The sequence below is a fragment of the Dendrobates tinctorius genome, unplaced genomic scaffold (genome assembly GCF_039654945.1).
Source record: "Dendrobates tinctorius isolate UK_male_01 unplaced genomic scaffold, ASM3965494v1 ptg000015l, whole genome shotgun sequence".
NCBI lineage: Eukaryota > Metazoa > Chordata > Amphibia > Anura > Dendrobatidae > Dendrobates > Dendrobates tinctorius.
Genome location: NW_027361683.1, coordinates 24624565 through 24643835, shown reverse-complemented (window position 1 = coordinate 24643835; position 19271 = coordinate 24624565). Strand labels below are relative to the sequence as shown.

Genomic DNA, 19271 nt, shown 5'->3' with positions numbered 1-19271 from the left:
GTGGGAAATGCTCCATAGATTATTCCCCCATATGGTGTCCCCAGAAGAAGCTCCATAGATTATTCCCCCATATGCTGCCCCCATAAGAAGCTCCATAGATGATTCCCCCATATGCTGCCCCCATGTTGCTGCTGCATGTAAAAATAAAAAAATGACATACTCACCTCTCCGTCGCTGGGTGTCAGATTCTCACCTGTCCTGCGTCCATGGCTGCTCACCGCTATCTGCCACGTCATCAGTCAGTGACGTTCAGACTGCAGGGGGCGCGGCGCGCACTAACCACGTCACCGCGCCCTCTGCTGTCTGAAGTCACTGACCGATGACAGACAGCAGCAAGCAGCCATGGACGCAGGACAGGCGAGTATCGCTATACTTACCCGTCCTGACGCTGTGTCTTGAGCCCCCAGCTTCTCCGCGCTCTCTCTTCCTGCCTTCAGCGGTCATGTGGTACCGCTCATTAAAACTCATGAATATGCGCATATTCATGAGTTTTAATGAGCGGCACCACGTGACCGCTGAAGGCAGGAAGAGAGAGCGCTGGGGGCTCAAGACACAGCGTCAGGACGGGTAAGTATGACCTGACACCCCCGCTCCCCCTCCCCCTCCGACCCCCCCGGTGTATATGACTCGAATATAAGACGAGAGGGGGACTTTCAGCCCAATTTTTTGGGCTGAAAATCTCGACTTATATTCGAGTATATACGGTAGGATATTTATTGGTATTAAAATCTGTTGTCAAAACAAAATCATGGTGAAACAAATTGACAGTTATATTTACCCAAAAGTAGCATACAAAGTAACACAATATAAAAGTGTCACTTCTAATTGTTCAAACAATCAAGGCTTAACTTATGTGCTGGTGTTACATTTTCAAACATACCAATGTTCCTCCATCTGAATTTTCTCATTCTTCCTGGACCATCACTGTGCAGGTCACCATCAGCCAAGTACCGCTCCTGGTATAATCGCAATCGGCGTTTGTCTTCATCCATAGTTACTTTCCTATAAATAAAAAGCCAAGTCAAAGTGACTTCGTGCCTTAATGATTGACTTATGAACTTCAGGATCAAATACATACATGTGGATTTTGTTGACTTGGTCCTGAAGCTCTTCATCTGAAGGCAGCTCTTCGTCAATGGCATCGTCTTCATAGTCATCATTCTCATCTCCTTCATCTTCATCCCCACTCCAAACATCACTTCCAGAAAGCTCTGCCTCATCTTCCATGAAATCCTGGAGCTTGCTGCAATTTATAAACCAATTTCAATATTAGTTTTAGTTTGTGGATAAGCAGGTGACATGGTTCAGTAACTGCTAACACCAGATATTTATCTACTTGCAGTTTCTTTTTATAATGTGACAACTACTTACAGCTTTCTTTTTTTCCCTTGTTTTCTGAAAATCTCCTCTTCATCATCAAACAAGTCTTCATTTTCTTTTTCATCATCATCCTCTTCTGCACTTTCTTCATCCTCCTCTCCATCCTAGATCAGAAGAAATTACTCATGAAAACATTCTTTAGTTGAGACTCTCTTGGCTATCCAAAACTAACAGTCTGTCTCAGTTGTATTCCAATATTGTTTTAATCATCCACACAAAAGGTAATACATAAGCCCTTAACTCCTTAAACGACCGCCGATACGTCTTTTAACAGCAGCAGTTAAGGGTACTTAATTCACAGCGCCGCTTTAAAATGGCGATGAGTTTTAAGTGTATAGCGCCCCCCAGAGTCAGATTTTCTCTGGGGTCTCGGCTGCCGGGGGTAGCCAAGACCCAAGAGAACATGATTCGGGTCGGTTTAAAAAAAAAAATAGTCCGACGTGCCATGGGCGCCATCATCTTCTTCCAATAAGAAGCGCAATGCGCCCGCCAAGATCTACCGGCCAGCACCTGGCAACACTTTTTTTCCTATTGGTTCATTTTGGTCACTGTCATAGGGTCTATCACAGTGATCAAAACAAAAAAAAAAAAAAAAATAGTACATAAACCCCCCTAGTTAGAGAAAAATAATGAAATAAAGAAAATATATTTATTTCCATTTTTCCATTAGGGTTAGAGTTAGGCTAAAATGAGTTGGGTTTAGGCTTGTGATTAGGGTTATAGTTAGGGTTGGGATTAGAGTTAGGGGTGTGTTCGGGTTGGAGTTAGAATTGAGGGGTTTCCACCAGGGCTGTGGAGTCGGTAAGCCAAACCTGCGACTCTGACTCCTCAATTTCCCTTCCACCGACTCCGACTCCACGACTCCCACATATATTGCTTATATTTAAGTGAAAAATGTATTCTAGTACAATGTGAACATCAGACATTAAATCATTTTTATGATACAATAATCAAGATATTTAGATAGAACATAATATTTATTGGAATACAACTTTAGAACACAAAAAACTAATAATAAATTGTAAACATGTAATACACTAATATCGATTACATAATATATATATATATATATATATATATATATATATATATATATATATAACACTATGTAATAAACTATAAGTGGCGCAAAACACAGTTTTCAACAAAAACATACTAAATAACATTTGTGCAGTCTATGAATTTGTTCTAAGAAATAAAATTGCCTCCATCAGATCCTCCTTCATAGATTACCTCAAATCTGACCTAATAATTTTAAGGCTAGAGAGCAACCTCTCTACAGTAACTTGGGTTGGAGGCAAGCAGTAACCACATGGGCAACATCTCTAACAATTGCCGGGTATAAAGGAATTGCCTCATGCACTGTCAGTTTTGATGAACGGTTGAATTTTTCTATTTCTTTGAGAACAAGTGAAACATTTTGCTGAAATATGGTCAATCTGCTTGCTATAGGAGACAGAGTGAAATCTTTTTCCTTGCGGCAACGCTTTGCCTACTCCATGTCATACAAATACTTGTCAAAGTCAAACTCCTCATCTGATGAGGATGAAGATATGGCAGCAGTAGCACTGTCAGGACCCGAGTACTCTTGTGCCTGGCAGTCCTCCTGTAGGCCACTCTTCCTAACTGCTACCTCAGTCAGAGATTCTTTTCCTTTAGTAAGCTGTTGATCATCAAGCAATAGACGATGACTTGGGTCCACATAAACAGGTGCCAGAAAAATTTTATTTTCCAATAGCTGTGTCTCTCTCCGTTTCATTGAAGCAGAAATGCCATCTGCAATTAAACAGCAAAATAGCAAGTTCTTCCGCTCCCTCATGAAAATGCCAGGAGTTAAATCCTCAGCTTGTAATTTTTTAGTCACAGTAAATGGGTGATTAAGCAATTCCTTCAATTCAGCCACCTGTGTCCATTGACCTTCATTTAGGGTTACCTGAGGGTTCGCCATATCTATAAGAAACGGTTTTAGTTGATCAACAATTGCCCTTTTCCAGCACGTCTCTTCAAGATGGAATCAATTTTAGGGGTTCTGGCGGCAATAACCAATTTCCTCACTTTTCCAATCAGATTTCCAGCATGTCCCTCTTGCAGACTCTCTTATTGCCAGCTGCAGCGTAACACAGCGCATGTGATGAATAGGAAAGTGTTTTGAAGCAGCTTCAACAAGATCATCTATTTCTACAGTATAATTTTGCTGTTCTTCTGTAGTAATATCTGTTTGTTCCTCAGTTACATGAACAGCACTGTGGCCTTCCATCTCAAACATACTGAATCCTAAATGTTCCTCTAGCTGTTGTTCATTACTCTCATTCATCAGTGTAATTGTACTTATGTTCGAAGCATTGTCCGTTACAATAGCAAGAACCTGTTCTTTTTTGAGTTCGTAATCTTGCAGAACATTTTCGACTAAGGCCTGGAGAAACTGGCTGCTGTGATGAGCTTTAGTATCTTTTACTGCCAGCGTGTTGGTAACAATTTTTGTTGTCACAAACATATCGAACATTGATGGCAAAATAGTTCACTCTGTGACGTGTGCAGGCATCCATTTTAAGAAACAGGAAGCGTCATTTGAGAGTCTTTTTAAGATCTTCCTTTTGTTTAAGGGATTCTTCAATCACTAATTTTCTAAAACTTTCTCTTTCCAGAGAAACACCAAGTTTTGGGGCCATTTCTCCATCAAGAGCTGTAAAAGCTGGTCGTGCAAATAATGTTAATGGTACACCATCCTTCACAACAAGCTGTATGAGCTGTCTTTTAGACATATCTGCTGTCATTGTTACAGTAACTTTGTCACTTACAAAATATCTTGTTAATGATGTTTGAGACGCTTTTTCCTCCTCCTTTGCCTGGCAGGAAGTGTTAGTCTGTGTGCTACCCAGCTTTCATTCTTTTTGGTACAGATAAGGTATGGAGACAGATATGGATAAATGGATAGATAGAGCAGATTTCTAATCTGCTTTTGATATTGAAAACATTATCTATGAGCTCAAAAACCTTTCAGGTGATGCGTTTTTTTAAAAATCTGATCGGCTTTTGCAGCTGAAAGACGTATCCACAAAAAACGCAGCAAAAATGCTGTGTGTGAATGTAGCCTTAGATCAGGAATAGAACAGCCATTTATAGGGCATTTCATAACTTTCCCAAATTCCTATGAAAAGATATTCAGCACATTCTGCATTGAACTACTGTACCCAATTTATTATATATTTTAGGAGTCGGAGTCTGTCCATTTTATACCGACTCCAACTCCACCAAAATGAGCACCGACTCCACAGCCCTGGTTTCCACTGTTTAGGCACTTCTGGGGCTCTGCAAAAGCGACATGCGGGCGGAAACCAGTTTAGTGCAAAAGCAGTCGGAGAACCACAAAATCCTTAATGCAAGTAACAATCTGTCTAGAAAATAACCACCTCAATGTCAACGAAAATGCAAATTAAATAAACAAGAGCCAACTGGCTATCAGGCTGGGTGCTGTGCCACCCAATGAGCATCTCGGAGAAAAGGATTTTATGGTGAATTCACAAAATCCCTGTTTCTCCTTCGCCTCATTGGGGGACACAGGTACTGTGGGACGTCCTAAAGCAGCCCTTGGGTGGGAAGTTGACTCACCGATCCAAGCTACATGCACCTCCTGTCTAAAGGTGCGCCACTGCTGCTTGGAGAATCCTACCTAGGCTCGCATCCGCTGAAGCCTGAATATGGATATTGTAATGTTTGGCAAGCGTGTGCAGGTTGGACCAGGTTGCTGCCTTGCAAACCTGTTCTGTCGAAGCCTGATGCCGAAGCGCCCAAGAGGCACCCACTGCCCGAGTAGAGTGTGCTCTGATCCCTGCTGGAACCGGCGCACCTCTGATGCGTTAGGACTCGTGAATAGTCAAACGAATCCATCTGACTATGGTCGATTTCGAGGCAGCGAGACCCTTCCTGCGCCCCTCGGGGAGCACGAATAGCGTGCCTTTCAGCCGAAAGGGAACCGTCCGTGACACGTACCTCCTGAGGGCTCTTACCAGGTCCAACGTGTGAAGAGCCTTTTCCACGCGGTGTACCAGTGCCTGACAGAATCAAGGCAAGATAATATCCTTATTAATGTGAAACGAGGAAACGACCTTCGGCAGAAAGGGGGGAGCTGGTCTGAGAACCACCTTATCCCTGTGGAAAGTGAGAAACAGGGGCTTGGCAGGATAGAGCTGCCAGCTCTGAGACCCGCCTAATTGATGTTATCGCCACAAGAAACACTACCTTCCAGGAAAGGTATGACAAGGATACATCCTATAGAGGTTCAAAAGGCGCTTCCTGCAGAACGGTTAGGACCAGGTTAAGGTCCCAGGCGTCCAGGGGTGCCCTATAGGGAGGTACCAAGTGGGAGACTCCCTGGATGAAAGTTTTTACCTGTAAATTGGCAGCAATTCTGCGCTGGAACAGGACGGATAAGGCCGATATCTGTCTCCTGAAAAAGCCCAGGCCAATCTTGAGTCTAGGCCAGACCGTAGAAAAGCAAAGATGTTGGATGTTGTTTGTTTTCTTTCCTTTTTTGAATATATTACTGTACTGCAGAACAGAGACTTATTATGTGTACTTGCTGTTACACATAGTTCTATCGATGCCACTAATGCCTGTTCCTCCCCTCACCCCTTCCCCCCCTTCCTTTCCTGTTTTTCATTTGTCGATCCCCACTTTCTGCTCCTTATTTTCTCCTCTCGCTCCCCTAGTTTCATATATATGGTGGTTGTAACTATGGTTGTCATTGTTTTGACTTGTTTTCTTGTTCAACCTCAATAAAAATAATTGAGAAAAAAAAAAGAAAGGCAAAGATGTTGGGAATAGAGAATCTCAGCGGAGGATAACCACTGTCTCGACACAAAGAAAAGAACACCTTCCAGGTGTGATGGTAAATTCGCGCCGAGGTAGGCTTCCGGGCGATTACTATTGTAGCCAACACCTCGTGCCCAAACCCCGCCTAAGTCAGAATCCAAGATTCAACGGCCATGCCGTCAAACACAGGGACCCTGAGCTTGGGTGCAAGATCGGGCCCAGGGAAAGTAGATCTGGGCGCTCTGACAGTCGCCAAAGAATGTCAGCGAGCAGCTGCACTAGATCTGCGTACCACGCTCGACGGGGCCAGTCTGGGGCCAGCTGAATCGCTGAAATCCCGTTTTGATCCTCTTGATGACCCTCGGAAGTAGTGGCAGCGGGGGGAATAAGTATGGGAGGCGAAACTGGTTCCAGAACCAATGCATCCACGGTGATCGCCTGCGGGTCTCAGGACCGAGCGACAAACATGGGCACCTTGGCATTCACCATGGAGGCCATCAGGTCCACCTCCGGTGTTCCCCACCGTTGGCAACTCTGCTGGAAGACCTCAGGGTGCAGTGACCATTCCCCGCACGCAAGACCCTGCCGGCTGAAGAAGTCTGCCGCCCAGTTCTCCACGCCCGGGATGTGGACCGCCGATATAACCGAGTGGTTCCTTTCGACCCAGTGAAGAACGTGCCCTATCTCGCGCATTGTTGCTTTGCTGCGGGTGCACCCTTGATGATTTATGTAAGCCACCGCCGTGGCGTTGTCCGTCTGAATCCGGACGGGGCGGCCTGCTAGAAGATGCTGAAACTGTTGCAGAGTCAGCCAGATCGCTCGTATTTCCAACAAGTTGATCGGGAGGCGTGCCTCCTGCGGCGACCACCGTCCCTGGGTCGTGTGGTGATGAAAAACCGCTCCCCAGCCGAGGAGGCTGGCATCGGTTGTGACTACCAACCAATGGTCTGGGGAAAAAGGTTTCCCTTGAAGCAGTGCGGAACTGACTGTCCACCACTCGAGTGACTGACCCGAGAGGACAACCGGCACCGGTGATCGAGCGTGAATAGGTTCTTGTCCTAGGATGACAAGAGGGCGTGCTGCAGGGGGCGAAGATGAAACTGGGCGAATGGGATCGCTTCCATCGCTCAGGGCTGTGAAGTCATAGTCGGTGCTCATTTTGGTGGAGTCGGTATAAAACGGAACGACTCAGACTCCTAAAATATATAATAAATTGGGTACGGTAGTTCAATGCAGAATGTGCTGAATATTTTTTCATAGGAATTTGGGAATGTTATGAAATGTCCTATAAATGGCTGTTCTATTCCTGATCTAAGGCTACATTCTCACACAGCATTTTTGCTGCGTTTTTTGAGGATACGTTTTTCAGCTGCAAAAGCAGATCATCTTTTTAAAAAAACGCATCATCTGAAAGTTTTTTGAGCTCATAGATGTTTTCAAAAGCAAAAGCAGATTAGAAAAATGTCGCACAAACTGACATGCTCATTCTTTGTGAGTTTCTGTTTCTAAGCCCAAAAACGGATCCTCACAAAACAATGTGTCTGAATGTCATATCTTGAAACCCACTGACTTTGCTGGGATGCCCAGAGTCACTGCAAAAAACGGATCCGCAAGAACTGATGTTTTAACTCCCCCCTGAATCGTCACCGCCACTCTGAGGTATTTCCTGTGGTCTCTGTGGATAGGCACATGATAATATGCGTCCCTCAAGTCTAATACGGCCATGAAGCAAGCTGGGGGAAGCATTTTTATACAAGATTTTATCGTCTCCATTTTGAAGTGCTGAATTTCTAGAAATTTGTTCAGCCTTTTCAGATTTATGATCACCCTGTATGAACCGTTTGGTTTCTTGCGAAGGAAAAGAGGGGAGTAGAAGCCTTTGCCCCTGTCTTGGTAGGGGACTTCTTGTAACAAGTTTTTCTCCCTTAGGTTCGCTATTTCTTGCTGTAGAGCAAGCTGCTCTTGTGATGTCCTTTGAGGGGTTATTACGAAAGAGCTGTTTGGGAGGCAAATTAATTTTAGCCTCAGACCTTCCTTTATGTCCAGTATCCAAGAACTCGCGGATATTTTCTCCCAGGCCTGGAGAAAGTATGATAATCTTCTGCCGACCCAGGGAGTACCTTCATTGTGGCTTCTTGTTGTCGGGGGGTTTGTTAAACAAAGCCTTTACTCTTGTTCCTTCTGTCCTCCCAACCTTCTTTGTTCCCTTTTGGGGGCTTCCACCGCATAAACCTTCTATTCCGAAAGGGTCGTTTGTATGACTGGCTGGGGAACCCGGGAAAGGATTTTTTCTTGTCCCCGGCCTTGTCTAAGATGTCGTCCAGTATTGGCCCAAACAAGAATTCCCCCTCGCACGGGATTGCGCACAATTTGGCTTTTGTCTGCAAATCTCCAGGCCAGCATTTCAGCCATAAGGCGCGTCTTGCGGCATTTGAAAAGGCCGCTGTCCTGGCTGCCAGTCTGGTTGAGACTACCGACGCATCCGCCAGAAACGCTGCTGCTCCCTTCATTACGGAAACTGACCTCTGTATCGTTTCCCTCGGGACCTTCTTTATTTGAGAATCTAAAAGGTCCAGCCATACCATCAGGGCCCGTGCCGTACATGTGGCTGCTATGGCTGGTTTTAGCCCCCCTCCTGCTGCTTCCCAAGCGCTTTTTAAAAAAGTTTCAGCCTTCTTATCCATTGGGTCCTTCAGGGTGCCCATGTCTTCAAAGGGCAGAGCAAACTTTTTAGAGGCTTTGGCGACCGCTACATCTAATTTAGGAGCTTTGTTCCAAAAGGAGCAGGCCGGGTCGTCAAAGGGGTATTTTCTCTTTTGTGTTAGGAGGACTTTTTTGTCTGGCTTTTTCCACTCTCTCTTGATGAGGGAGTGGATTTTCTCATTAATCGGGAAAGCCCTCCGTTTCTTTTGCTCTAGCCCTCCGAACATTATATCTTGGGCAGTTTTCTTGGGCATTCGTCTAGCAGCCCCATAGTTGTCCTCACGGCCTTTACCAGGGCGTCCGTCTCCTCAATGGGAAAGCAGCTGCGTCCCCCTTCTGAGGATGACGAAGAGGATTTGGAGGCTGATGAATCACTTGAGTCAGATAGGTCGCTTCACGACTCACTGATGCTCGACTCTGGGGATCTATGCCTGGACCGGCGTTTCTTCTTTGAGGTCCTGGCGCCCTTAAGGGCGTCTTCGATCTGAGCTTTTATTAATGCTTTGAGGTCTAAGGCAAACCCCGGGGATTCCTCTTGTATTGTCTGCTCTATGCAAGCCGCACAGAGCTTTCTCTCCCATTTAGGGGGTAGTTCCTCCGTGCATATAGCACATACCACGTGTTTAGATTTGGTAGTGCATTTACGCCCCTGAAAAAGAAAAATTAATAGTCGCAAATTAGCAGACGGCATTCACGGAGATCACTCACCCTCCTGTGGAACAAACGATACCGTCTCGGGCGTAGGGATTATCTCCACTGCTGAATCCACTTCTGGCTGTGCCGCCATGGTGGAGCTTTGGCCGGTGCTGCACTGCAGGGAAGAGTCGCGCTGGCGCTATTGGTGTTGGCACTGTTCCTGCGTTTGCGGTGGTCCCTGCTTTGGGGACCGCCTCCGTGTCTCCTTCTGCGGTTTCCCACTAATGGTGACCGCTTCCTTCTCTTTCAGCGTGCTTTTTAAAGCCTCATCATTTTTATTTTTTTTTTTAAATTTTGCGCCGCCGCCCCCTTCCCAGGGATCCCTGCGTCCCGCCGGTAGTCTCGCGCATGCACATCGCGCGATCACCCAGCGGTGCACTGTGCCTCCCTTTCCCTTAAGGGAGCTGACATGGCGCGCGCGCCCCCATCCTCCGGTGTACAGCGCGTCCGGCGCCGGTTTCCTGCGGCCTCCCGGCGCTGCACACCTGGCTCCGATGGCCGCCCCCGCTGTGTGCTAGAGGCCTGCCCGCTTCCCGGCTCTCTGTGGCCCCCCTCCGTCCCGGGTATGGCAGGCTCTGCTGTATGGCCCTTAGTGACCGCCGCCACCTGCCCGGCCCCTTATCAGATCGGCTGGGCTCTCCTGTAGTGACCTCCATCACTATACTGCAGGAGGCCCCTTTTTTTTTTTTCTTCTTTTTCCCAGGATCGGCAGACTTCCTGGATTCTTCACTGCCTCTCCCCACTCACCCTCAAGGCCCGCCGACCCCGATGGTGGTGCTTCGGGGGGGAGCCTGTTCAAGGCCTCGACCCAGCCGAGGCAGGGAGCCCCACTGCCTTATTGCCGGTCTGGATCGGTCCCCGGAATCCTGCGACGACTTCCAGGTACGTGCTGTAGGTTCCCCGTCAGGGACAGGAAACCAACTGATGTGGGAGAGAGGTACCGCCTTTTTCATCTGTAGGTTTCCTGTCGCTGAGGGCGGATCCCTCTCTCCCCGTTGTGCCGTCATGGGGGGAAAGAGAAAAATAATGATTTATCATACTGCCGAACAAAAAGTGCAATAACGTGCGATCAAAAACGAGCTGCCACACAGCGTCATCAGTGAAAAAATAAAAAAGTAATAGCTCACATAATAAAGCGATGCAAAAATAATTTATATACAATTGTTTTCATTGCATAAAAAGCGCCAAAACACAAAAAAGACAAACGAGATATCGCTGTAACCGTACTGACCCGAAGAATAAAACCGCCTTATCAATTTTACCGCACGCGGAACGGTGTAAGCACACCCCCCAAAAGAAATTCATGAAATGCTGGTTTTTGTTCACTCTGCGTCCCAAAAATCGGAATAAAAAGCGATCAAAAGATATCACGGGCCCGAAAATGATACCAATAAAAACGTCAACTCGTCCCGCAAAAAATAAGACCTCACATGACTCAGTGGATCAAAATATGGAAAAATTATAGCTCTCAATATATGGTGATGCAAAAACTATTTTTACAATAAAAAGCGTCTTTTAGCGTGTGACAGCTGCCAAATATCAAACCCCCCGTTATCACCCCCTTAGGCTAGTTTCACATTTGCGCTTTATAGCGCAGCGACGGCCTGCGCACGGCCGCCGCTAAGCCCCGCCCCCTGTCGGCTCCCTGCCCACCCCTTCCGGTCATCGCCGCCTTCTAGCGCACATGGGCGCTTGCGATCTGCGCACCCTATCTTTAGCATAGGGTGCGCTGGCCGTGCGCTAGCAGGATTTTGCCGTGTGCTGCGCACTTTTGATAGGGTGCGCAGATTGCAAGCGCCCATGTGCGCTAGAAGGCGGCGATGACCGGAAGGGGCGGGCAGGGAGCCGGGCTTAGCGGCAGCCGTGCGCAGGCCGTCGCTGCGCTATAAAGCGCAAATGTGAAACTAGCCTTAGGGAACAATAATAAAATTAAAAAAATGTATTTCCATTTTCCCATTAGGGGTGTGTTGGGGTTAGGGTTGGAGTTAGAATTGGGGGGTTTCCACTGTTTGGGCACATCAGGTGCTCTCCAAACGCAACATGGCATCTGATCTCAATTCCAGCCAATTCTGCGTTGAAAAAGTCAAATGGTGCTCCTTCCCTTCCAAGCTCTGACATGCTCCCAAACAGTGCTTTTACCCCCACATATGGGGTATCAGCCTACTCAGGACAAATTGCAAAACAACTTTTGGGGTCCAATTTCTCCTGTTACCCTTAGGAAAATAAAAAAATTGGGGGCAAAAATATCATTTTTGTGGAAAAAAAATATGATTTTTTTATTTTCACGCCCGGGCGTTATAAACTTCTGTGAAGCACTTAGGGATTCAAAGTGCTCACCACACGTCTAGATAAGTTCCTTGAGGGGGTCTAGTTTCCAAAATGGTGTCATTTGTGGGGGGTTTCCACTGTTTTGGTACATCAGGGGCTTTCCAAACACGACATGGTGTCCTATCTCAGTTCCAGCCAAAAAAGTCAAATGGCGCTGCTTCCCTTCTGAGCTCTGCCATGCGCCCAAATAGTCGTTTACACCCACATATGGGGTATCAGTGTACTCAGGACAAATTGCACAATAACTTTTAGGGTCCTGTTACCTTTGGGAAAATAAAAATTGGGGGTGAAAAGATCATTTTTATGGAAAAAAAATATGATTTTTTAATTTTACCGCTGTACTTTATAAACTTCTGTGAAGCCCTTGTGGGTTCAAAGTTCTCACCACATATCTAGATAAGTTCCTTGGGGGGGTCTAGTTTCCAAAATGAGGTCACTTGTGGCAGGTTTCCATTGTTTATGCACATCAGGGGCTCTCCAAACGTGACATGGCGTCCGATCTGAATTCCAGCCAATTTTGCATTGAAAAAGTCAAACGGCGCTCCTTCCCTTCTGAGCTCTGCCATGCACCGAAACAGTGGTTCCCCCCCACATATCAGGTATCAGCGTACTCAGGACAAATTGCACAATAACTTTTGCAGTCCAATTTCTCCTGTTACCCTTGGTAAAATAAAAAAAAATTGGACCTGAAGTAGTATTTTTTGTGAAAAAGTTAAATGTTCATTTTTTTAAATATTCAAAAAATTCCTGTGAAGCACCTGAAGGGTTAATAAATTTCTTGAATGTGGTTTTGAGCACCTTAAGGGGTGCAGTTTTTAGAATGTTGTCACTTTTGGGTATTTTCTATCATATAGACCCCTCAAAGTGGCTTCAAATGTGATGTGGTCCGTAAAAATAAAATGGTGTTGCAAAAATGAGAAAATCGCTGGTCAACTTTTAACCCTTATAACTTCCTAACAAAAAAAAAATTTGGTTCCAAAATTGTGCTGATGTAAAGTAAACATGTGGGAAATGTTACTAATTAAGTTTTTTTGTGTGCCATATCTCTGTTATTTAAGGGCATAAAATTCAAAGTTAGAAAATTGCGAAATTTTCAAAATTTTCGCAAAATTTCTGTTTTTTTTTTTCACAAATAAACACAAGTTATTTGAATGAAATTTTACCACTAACATGAAGTACAATATATCACGAGAAAACAATGTCAGAATCACTGAGATCCATGGAAGCGTTTCAGAGTTATTACCTCATAAAGGGACAGTGGTCAGAATTGTAAAAATTGGCCCGGGAGTTAACGTGCAAACCACCCTTGGTAGTGAAGGGGTTAAAATGGACACACACAATATATATATATATATATATATATATATATATATATATATATATATATATATATATATATATATAGAGAGAGAGAGATTTTTGGGTTCGTGACTCCAAACTATTATAGGATCTATGAATTTCATTATTGTAGTCCAGAGGAAAAACACATTTCTCTGTAGCTGTGCCTTCTTGTGCACATCTTTACAGCAATGTTCTGTAGTCATTAATAAAACAGCATATTCAAAGCTAAAGAATTTCACCAACCTTTTCACTGCTTGATTCACCACATGGAAGCAGCTGAAAGTCGCCAAACTCTTCTTCCTCTTGATCGTTATTCTCCCTGTAAATATTTGTAATCAATACCGAGATAACACTGCCAGAGTAATGAAGTGATTAGGATACAGCAATTCTTCACATTCATACCCACAAAAATGAAACTTTACTGCTAAATTACACTGATACAATTTGGAGTAAGGCAAAATAGAGTAGCAAGTATGAAAGTGTAAGAAGCATACTTTCAGGCAAGAAAAAAAATAAAGTGTGACTAAATGGCAAAGACATACTGTATACAGAGAAAATCACCTATCTTATAATAACTGACAGTAGAAATCTTACAGGGAAAAGAGAAAAGCACACAAAGCATGTCAACAAACTAGAGCTAAACTATGAAGATTATTATGTTCTGATACAACCAGCCTGAATAAATTGCTTCTTAAATTTAGTTACCTACCGTTCTACTGTGAAGGAAGCCATGTCCGCTTCAGACAACTGGTCCTCTTTTTGTGTCTGGGACTCCACTTTGACCAAACCTGATGACTTCTGTGTTAAGGAAGCAGCTGAACAAAAGAAGACCGGACATATAGTTGTGTGTAAAGTCCGGGATTGAAAATATCACATTAAAGCGCTATTTAATTTACAAAAAAAACGAGTGTGCAGCAGGTAATTTTACTGCCAACACCCACGGGCCATGGCTATTTCTAGTTTTTTCCTCCCCTTCTAAGAGCCAGAAATTTTTCATTTTCCATCAATATAGCTGTATGAGGGCTTGCTTTTTGCAGACGAGTTGCACTTTTGAATGACATCATTCATACTACCCACATAGTGTACTGGAAACCAGGTAAACAAATTCCAAGTGTGTCGAAAGTGCAAAAAGGAGATTTTTGTGTACTCACCGTAAAATCTCTCTTAGCCTCTTATTGGGGGACACAGAACCATGGGTGTTATGCTGCTGTCCACTAGGAGGCGACACTATGCATAATCTGAAAAAGATTAACTTTGGCTCCTCCTCTGGAGTATACACCCTTGGACGGCGTCAGCCTTCTCCAATTTTGTGCAAAAGCATTAGGAGGAACATAACAGAAAAAAAAACATAACCATGCCTGTAAGAAGGCTACTATGTACGAGCTCAAAGAACAATATTAGAACTCAACCGTAACAACGGCCCGTAAGGGCAACAGGGTGGGAGCTGTGTCCCCCAATAAGAGGCTAAAAGAAAGATTTTACGGTGCGTACACAAAAATATCCTTTACTCTGTCGCCTCATTGGGGGACACAGAACCATGGGATGTCCCAAAGCAGTCCCTGGGTGGGAAGCAATGGACGAATATTGTGCTAGCAGGTCCCTAAATTTGGGACACTGCCGCCTGCAGAATCTGTCTACCCAGGCTCACGTCTGCTGATGACTGGGTATGAACACTGTAGTGTTTTGTAAACGTGTGTAGGCTAGTCCAAGTGGCCGCCTTGCACACTTGTTGTGCCGAAGCCTGGTGCGGAATGGCCCAGGAAGCCCCTACCGCCCGCGTAGAGTGTGCCGTGATACCGGCTGGAAGAGGAGAATTGTTAAGGCGGCAGGCATCCTGTATGGTGGACCTGATCCACCTGGCAAGAGTAGCTTTGGAAGCCGGCAGACCCTTGCAAACGCCTTCCGGAAGAATGAAAAGAGAATCGGACTTCCGGAAGGGTGCAGTCCTAGACACGTAAACACGCAATGCCCTGACGAGATCAAGCGTATGCAGAGCCTTCTCTACTCTATGAACCGGAACCGGGCAAAGGGATGGCAGTGAGATTTCCTCATTGAGGTGAAAGGTGGACACAACCTTCGGAAGGAAGGATGGTACTGTACGTAGAACCACCTTGTCCTGGTGAAAAGCTAGGAAAGGCCTTCTGCAGGAAAGTGCTGACAATTCAGACATCCTGCGTAGCGAGGTGATTGCCACTAGTAAAAACACTTTCTGTGACAGAATGCGGAGTGGGACTTCTTTAAGGGGTTCGAAAGGTGATGCCTGCAATGCTGTCAGGACCAAGTTAAGGTCCCACGTCTCCAGTGGACGTCTGTAGGGGGGAGCCAATCGGAAAAGAAAGCTCTCCAGGAACGATAAATCTTGGCGGAGGCTGGCTTCCTTGCCTTGATCATGTTCGTAATAACTTCCGGTGAGAACCCTGCCTGGGTTAGTACCCAGGTTTCAAGGGCCATGCCGTCAAATTTAGAGCCCCTAAATTCTGATGGTAGAACGGACCTTGTAACAGAAGGTCGTGACGGTCGGGGAGACGCCAGGGGGCGTCTACCGTAAGATGTACGATGTCTGCGTACCATGTACGTCTGGGCCAGTCTGGCGCGATTAGGATGGTTGGAACTCCCTCTTGTTTGATCTTCCTCACGACTCTGGAGATCAGGGGGAGGGGTGGAAAAATGTACAGTAGCTGGAACTGGGTCCAGTCCTGAACCAGGGCATCCGCTCGGGGCGACCGCGGGTCGTGTGTCCTGGCCATGAAATTGGAGACCTTGGCGTTGAGATGGGATGCCATTAGGTCCATATCCGGGGTCCCCCAGCGCTGGCAGATCTGGTGAAAAATCTCGGGGTGGAGAGACCACTCCCCCGAATCCATTCCTTGCCTGCTAAGTCGGCTTCCCAGTTTTCCACACCCGGAATGTGGACCGCAGAGTGTACCGACCTTGTGTCTTCCACCCAGTGGAGGATATGTGCCACTTCTCTCATCGCCTGGGCACTGCGGGTCCCGCCTTGGTGATTCACATATGCCACCGCCGTGGCATTGTCCAACTGTATCCGTATGCGAGAAGCTGCCAGCAAGTGATGAAAGGCTCTCAGTGCCAGGGAGATGGCTCGGATTTCCAGAATATTGATGAGCAAGGACGCTTCCACTGATGACCACTTGCCTTGCGCCCTGTGATGTAGGTGCACCGCACCCCAACCTGTCAAGCTTGCATCGGTGGTCAGAACCTTCCATTGACCTGAGAGAGGTGGTTTTCCTCTTGCAAGCGAAGTTGGCTTGAGCCACCAATGTAGGGACCTCCTGGTTGACGATGTCAACCGGAACTCCCTGTCGAGGGAGAAGGGATTCCTGTCCCAAGACTTGAGGATGGCTAGTTGAAGAGGCCTGAGGTGAAAATGGGCAAATGGTACCGCCTCCATTGCTGCTGCCATCCTGCCGAGGACTCTCATGGCAAACCGGAGAGATCAGGGAGGATTGCGGAGGAGTATGCGAACTCCCTGGCGGAGAGCCAGTGTCTTGACCCTGGGGAGGAGCACCAGACCCCTGGAGGTGTCGAATAGCATTCCCAGGAAGGTCAGAGACTGACTCGGGGTAGTCGATGACTTTTGTAGATTGACTAACCAGCCCAGGCGACACAGGGTGTCGATTGTGATTGAGACACTGACCTTGCAATCCTTGAAGGTGGGAGCCTTGATGAGAAGGTCGTCCAGGTACAGAACGACTAGAATGCCTCTGGAGTGCAGCACGTCCATGGTGGCGGCCATGACCTTCGTAAACGTTCTTGGAGCCGTGGAGAGTCCGAACGGTAGAGCGACGAACTGGTAGTGGTTCTGGTTGATTGCGAACCGAAGAAACTTTTGATGGGCGGGAGCAATTGGCATGTGAAGATATGGGAAAATGACGGACCCGTACATATTTGTTGAGCTGCTTTAGGTCTAGTATAGGCCAGACGCTGCCTCCTTTCTTGGGAACTACAAACAGATTGGAGTAGAACCCTCTGAATCTTTTGTTCACGGGAACCGGTACTACGACTCCTGCTTGAAGGAGAGAGGAGACCGCTTGGTGGAAGGCACGAGCCTTGTCTGGTTGTGTTGGTGGAACAGAGAGGAAGAACCGGTTCGGTGGAGTGGAAGTGAACTCTATCTTGTATCCGGAAGACACTATTTCCCTGACCCACCTGTCTACTGTAATAGGCAGCCAGACTTGCTGAAAGAGTAGAAGTCGCCCGCCTACTGGTGGGATGTCTTCCGGAGTTCGTGAGTCATGATGAAGCGAAGTTCTGAGGTTTTCCTCCCTTGGGTTTCGCTTGGCTTGCTTTCGACTGCCAAGTCCTGTCCGGCCTCTGCGCCGTCCGTGGGTTGTCCCTGCGTGGGGAGCGGTTGCGATTTCGCGCTGGGCGCGAGACAGACCAGCCCGAAGAATTCCGAAAGGATCGGAATCGTGTTTGGTTACGCCGTTTAAACGTGCGTTTAGGTTTCAGTTGAGGGAGAGAAGTACTCTTACCCCCAGTGGCATTGGATATCATTGTGTCCAACTTTTCGCCGAAAAGCCTTCCACTAAGGTACGGAAGATGCGTGAGGGACCTCTTTGAGGCCGCGTCCGCTTTCCATTCCCGCAGCCAGAGGATACGCCGAATCGTAATGGCGTTTGCCGCTATCCCCGCTAGACCTCTTGCTGAGTCTAGGGCTGCATGAAGCATGTAGTCTGCTACCACTGCTATTTGAACCGCTTGATCCGAAAGCCCGGGATTTGAAGCTTGAAGATCATCTTGCAGTTCTTTGGCCCAAGTCAGGATGGCCTTGGCCGCCCAAACTGAAGCAAATGCAGGGGCCAGGGAGGCCCCTGCCGCTTCGAAAACTTAACGAGCCATGCGTTATACTTGCCGGTCTGCTGCGTCCCTGAGGGTTGAGCTATCTGGCAGTGAGAGTAGGGTCTGTGCTGCTAGTCTAGATACTGGGAGGTCCACTTCGGGTGGATCTGTCCACCCTTTGGTGTCCTTCTGTGGGAAGGGGTACCTCGCTTCCAAATATTTGTGATTGGCAAATTTTTTCTCAGGCTGTGAAAACTGCTTAGTAAGTATCGTTTGAAACTCTGGGTGATTAAGGAAGACCTTAGGCGGTTTCATAACACTTTCAAAGCAAATCTTGCGTTCTGGGGCTCCCGGGGCTGGGTCTGAAGTTTCCAGCACCCGATGGATGGCAGAGATTATGTCCTCATCTAGCGCTGTATTGCTAGGGGGGCAAGGTACCACAGACCTCTCCGTTTCGTTGTCTGAGTCGGAGTCACAGATGCCTTCCGAATGATGCGTATCGCTAAGGCGTTCCCTGGTGGGCGACCTGGGGCGGGGGTCTTCTGTGGTCGGGGATCGCTGTGGTGAACTGCATTGTCTGTCTCTGATAGAGGACTGTCTAGGTGACCTGGAATGACGGTGTCTCTCCCGGGAGGGGGATGACCGTGTGCTATAGGACGCAGGTGACCGCGACCTGTGGGTCCGCTTACGTCTGTGCGTGTCGGAAACAGCATGTTCCTGAGACAAGCTGTCCTTTTGCTGAGTAACGTTCATAGCCTAGACATGATCCTGCAGAGCTGGCAGCAATGTAGCAGTTAGGACTGTGTCAGACTGCGACATCCGAGTAGCCCATTCCGGCGTGGTATCTGACACTGAAGCGTTGGTAGGGACTCCCTGGGGTTCTGACCCAGAATTCTGGATGCTATCCCGGCAGTGCAGATATGTGCTGCCACTGGGGAGAGTGGTTTTGCAGGCTGCGCCGAATGCATAAAAAGAGTCCTGCCTGGTTTCTCTTTCTTGAGCCCGGCATAGTGCACAGAGACTGGATATCAGGGACCCTACAGGGGTGGCTACGCAGAGGAAACCCACAGAGAGCCTTATAGGTAATATAGATTCATAGCTTGAGTAAAGAGAACCCAGCTGTGATCTTACCCCACCAGTGTGCCCCTAGGTCCAGCGCCAACAAATCACAGTTGTGTGCCCCCCAGAGACTGCTGTGGATCTCTTCCCTG

The 19271-nt window shown here is 47.0% G+C and overlaps 1 protein-coding gene across 2 annotated transcripts in view; it reads right to left on the bottom strand.

Annotated features, from left to right (window-relative positions):
• Positions 1 to 19271, bottom strand: part of CLSPN (claspin) — a 94850-nt gene that overhangs the window by 14696 nt on the left and 60883 nt on the right. For both annotated transcript variants that reach the window (XM_073562949.1, XM_073562953.1), the window contains exons 16-20: positions 13970 to 14075; positions 13504 to 13579; positions 1372 to 1484; positions 1079 to 1243; positions 881 to 1002 (exon numbers count right to left, since the gene is read on the bottom strand). In XM_073562949.1, coding sequence (XP_073419050.1) covers positions 881 to 1002; positions 1079 to 1243; positions 1372 to 1484; positions 13504 to 13579; positions 13970 to 14075 — 582 coding nt within the window. The remainder of the gene's footprint in view (positions 1 to 880; positions 1003 to 1078; positions 1244 to 1371; positions 1485 to 13503; positions 13580 to 13969; positions 14076 to 19271) is intronic.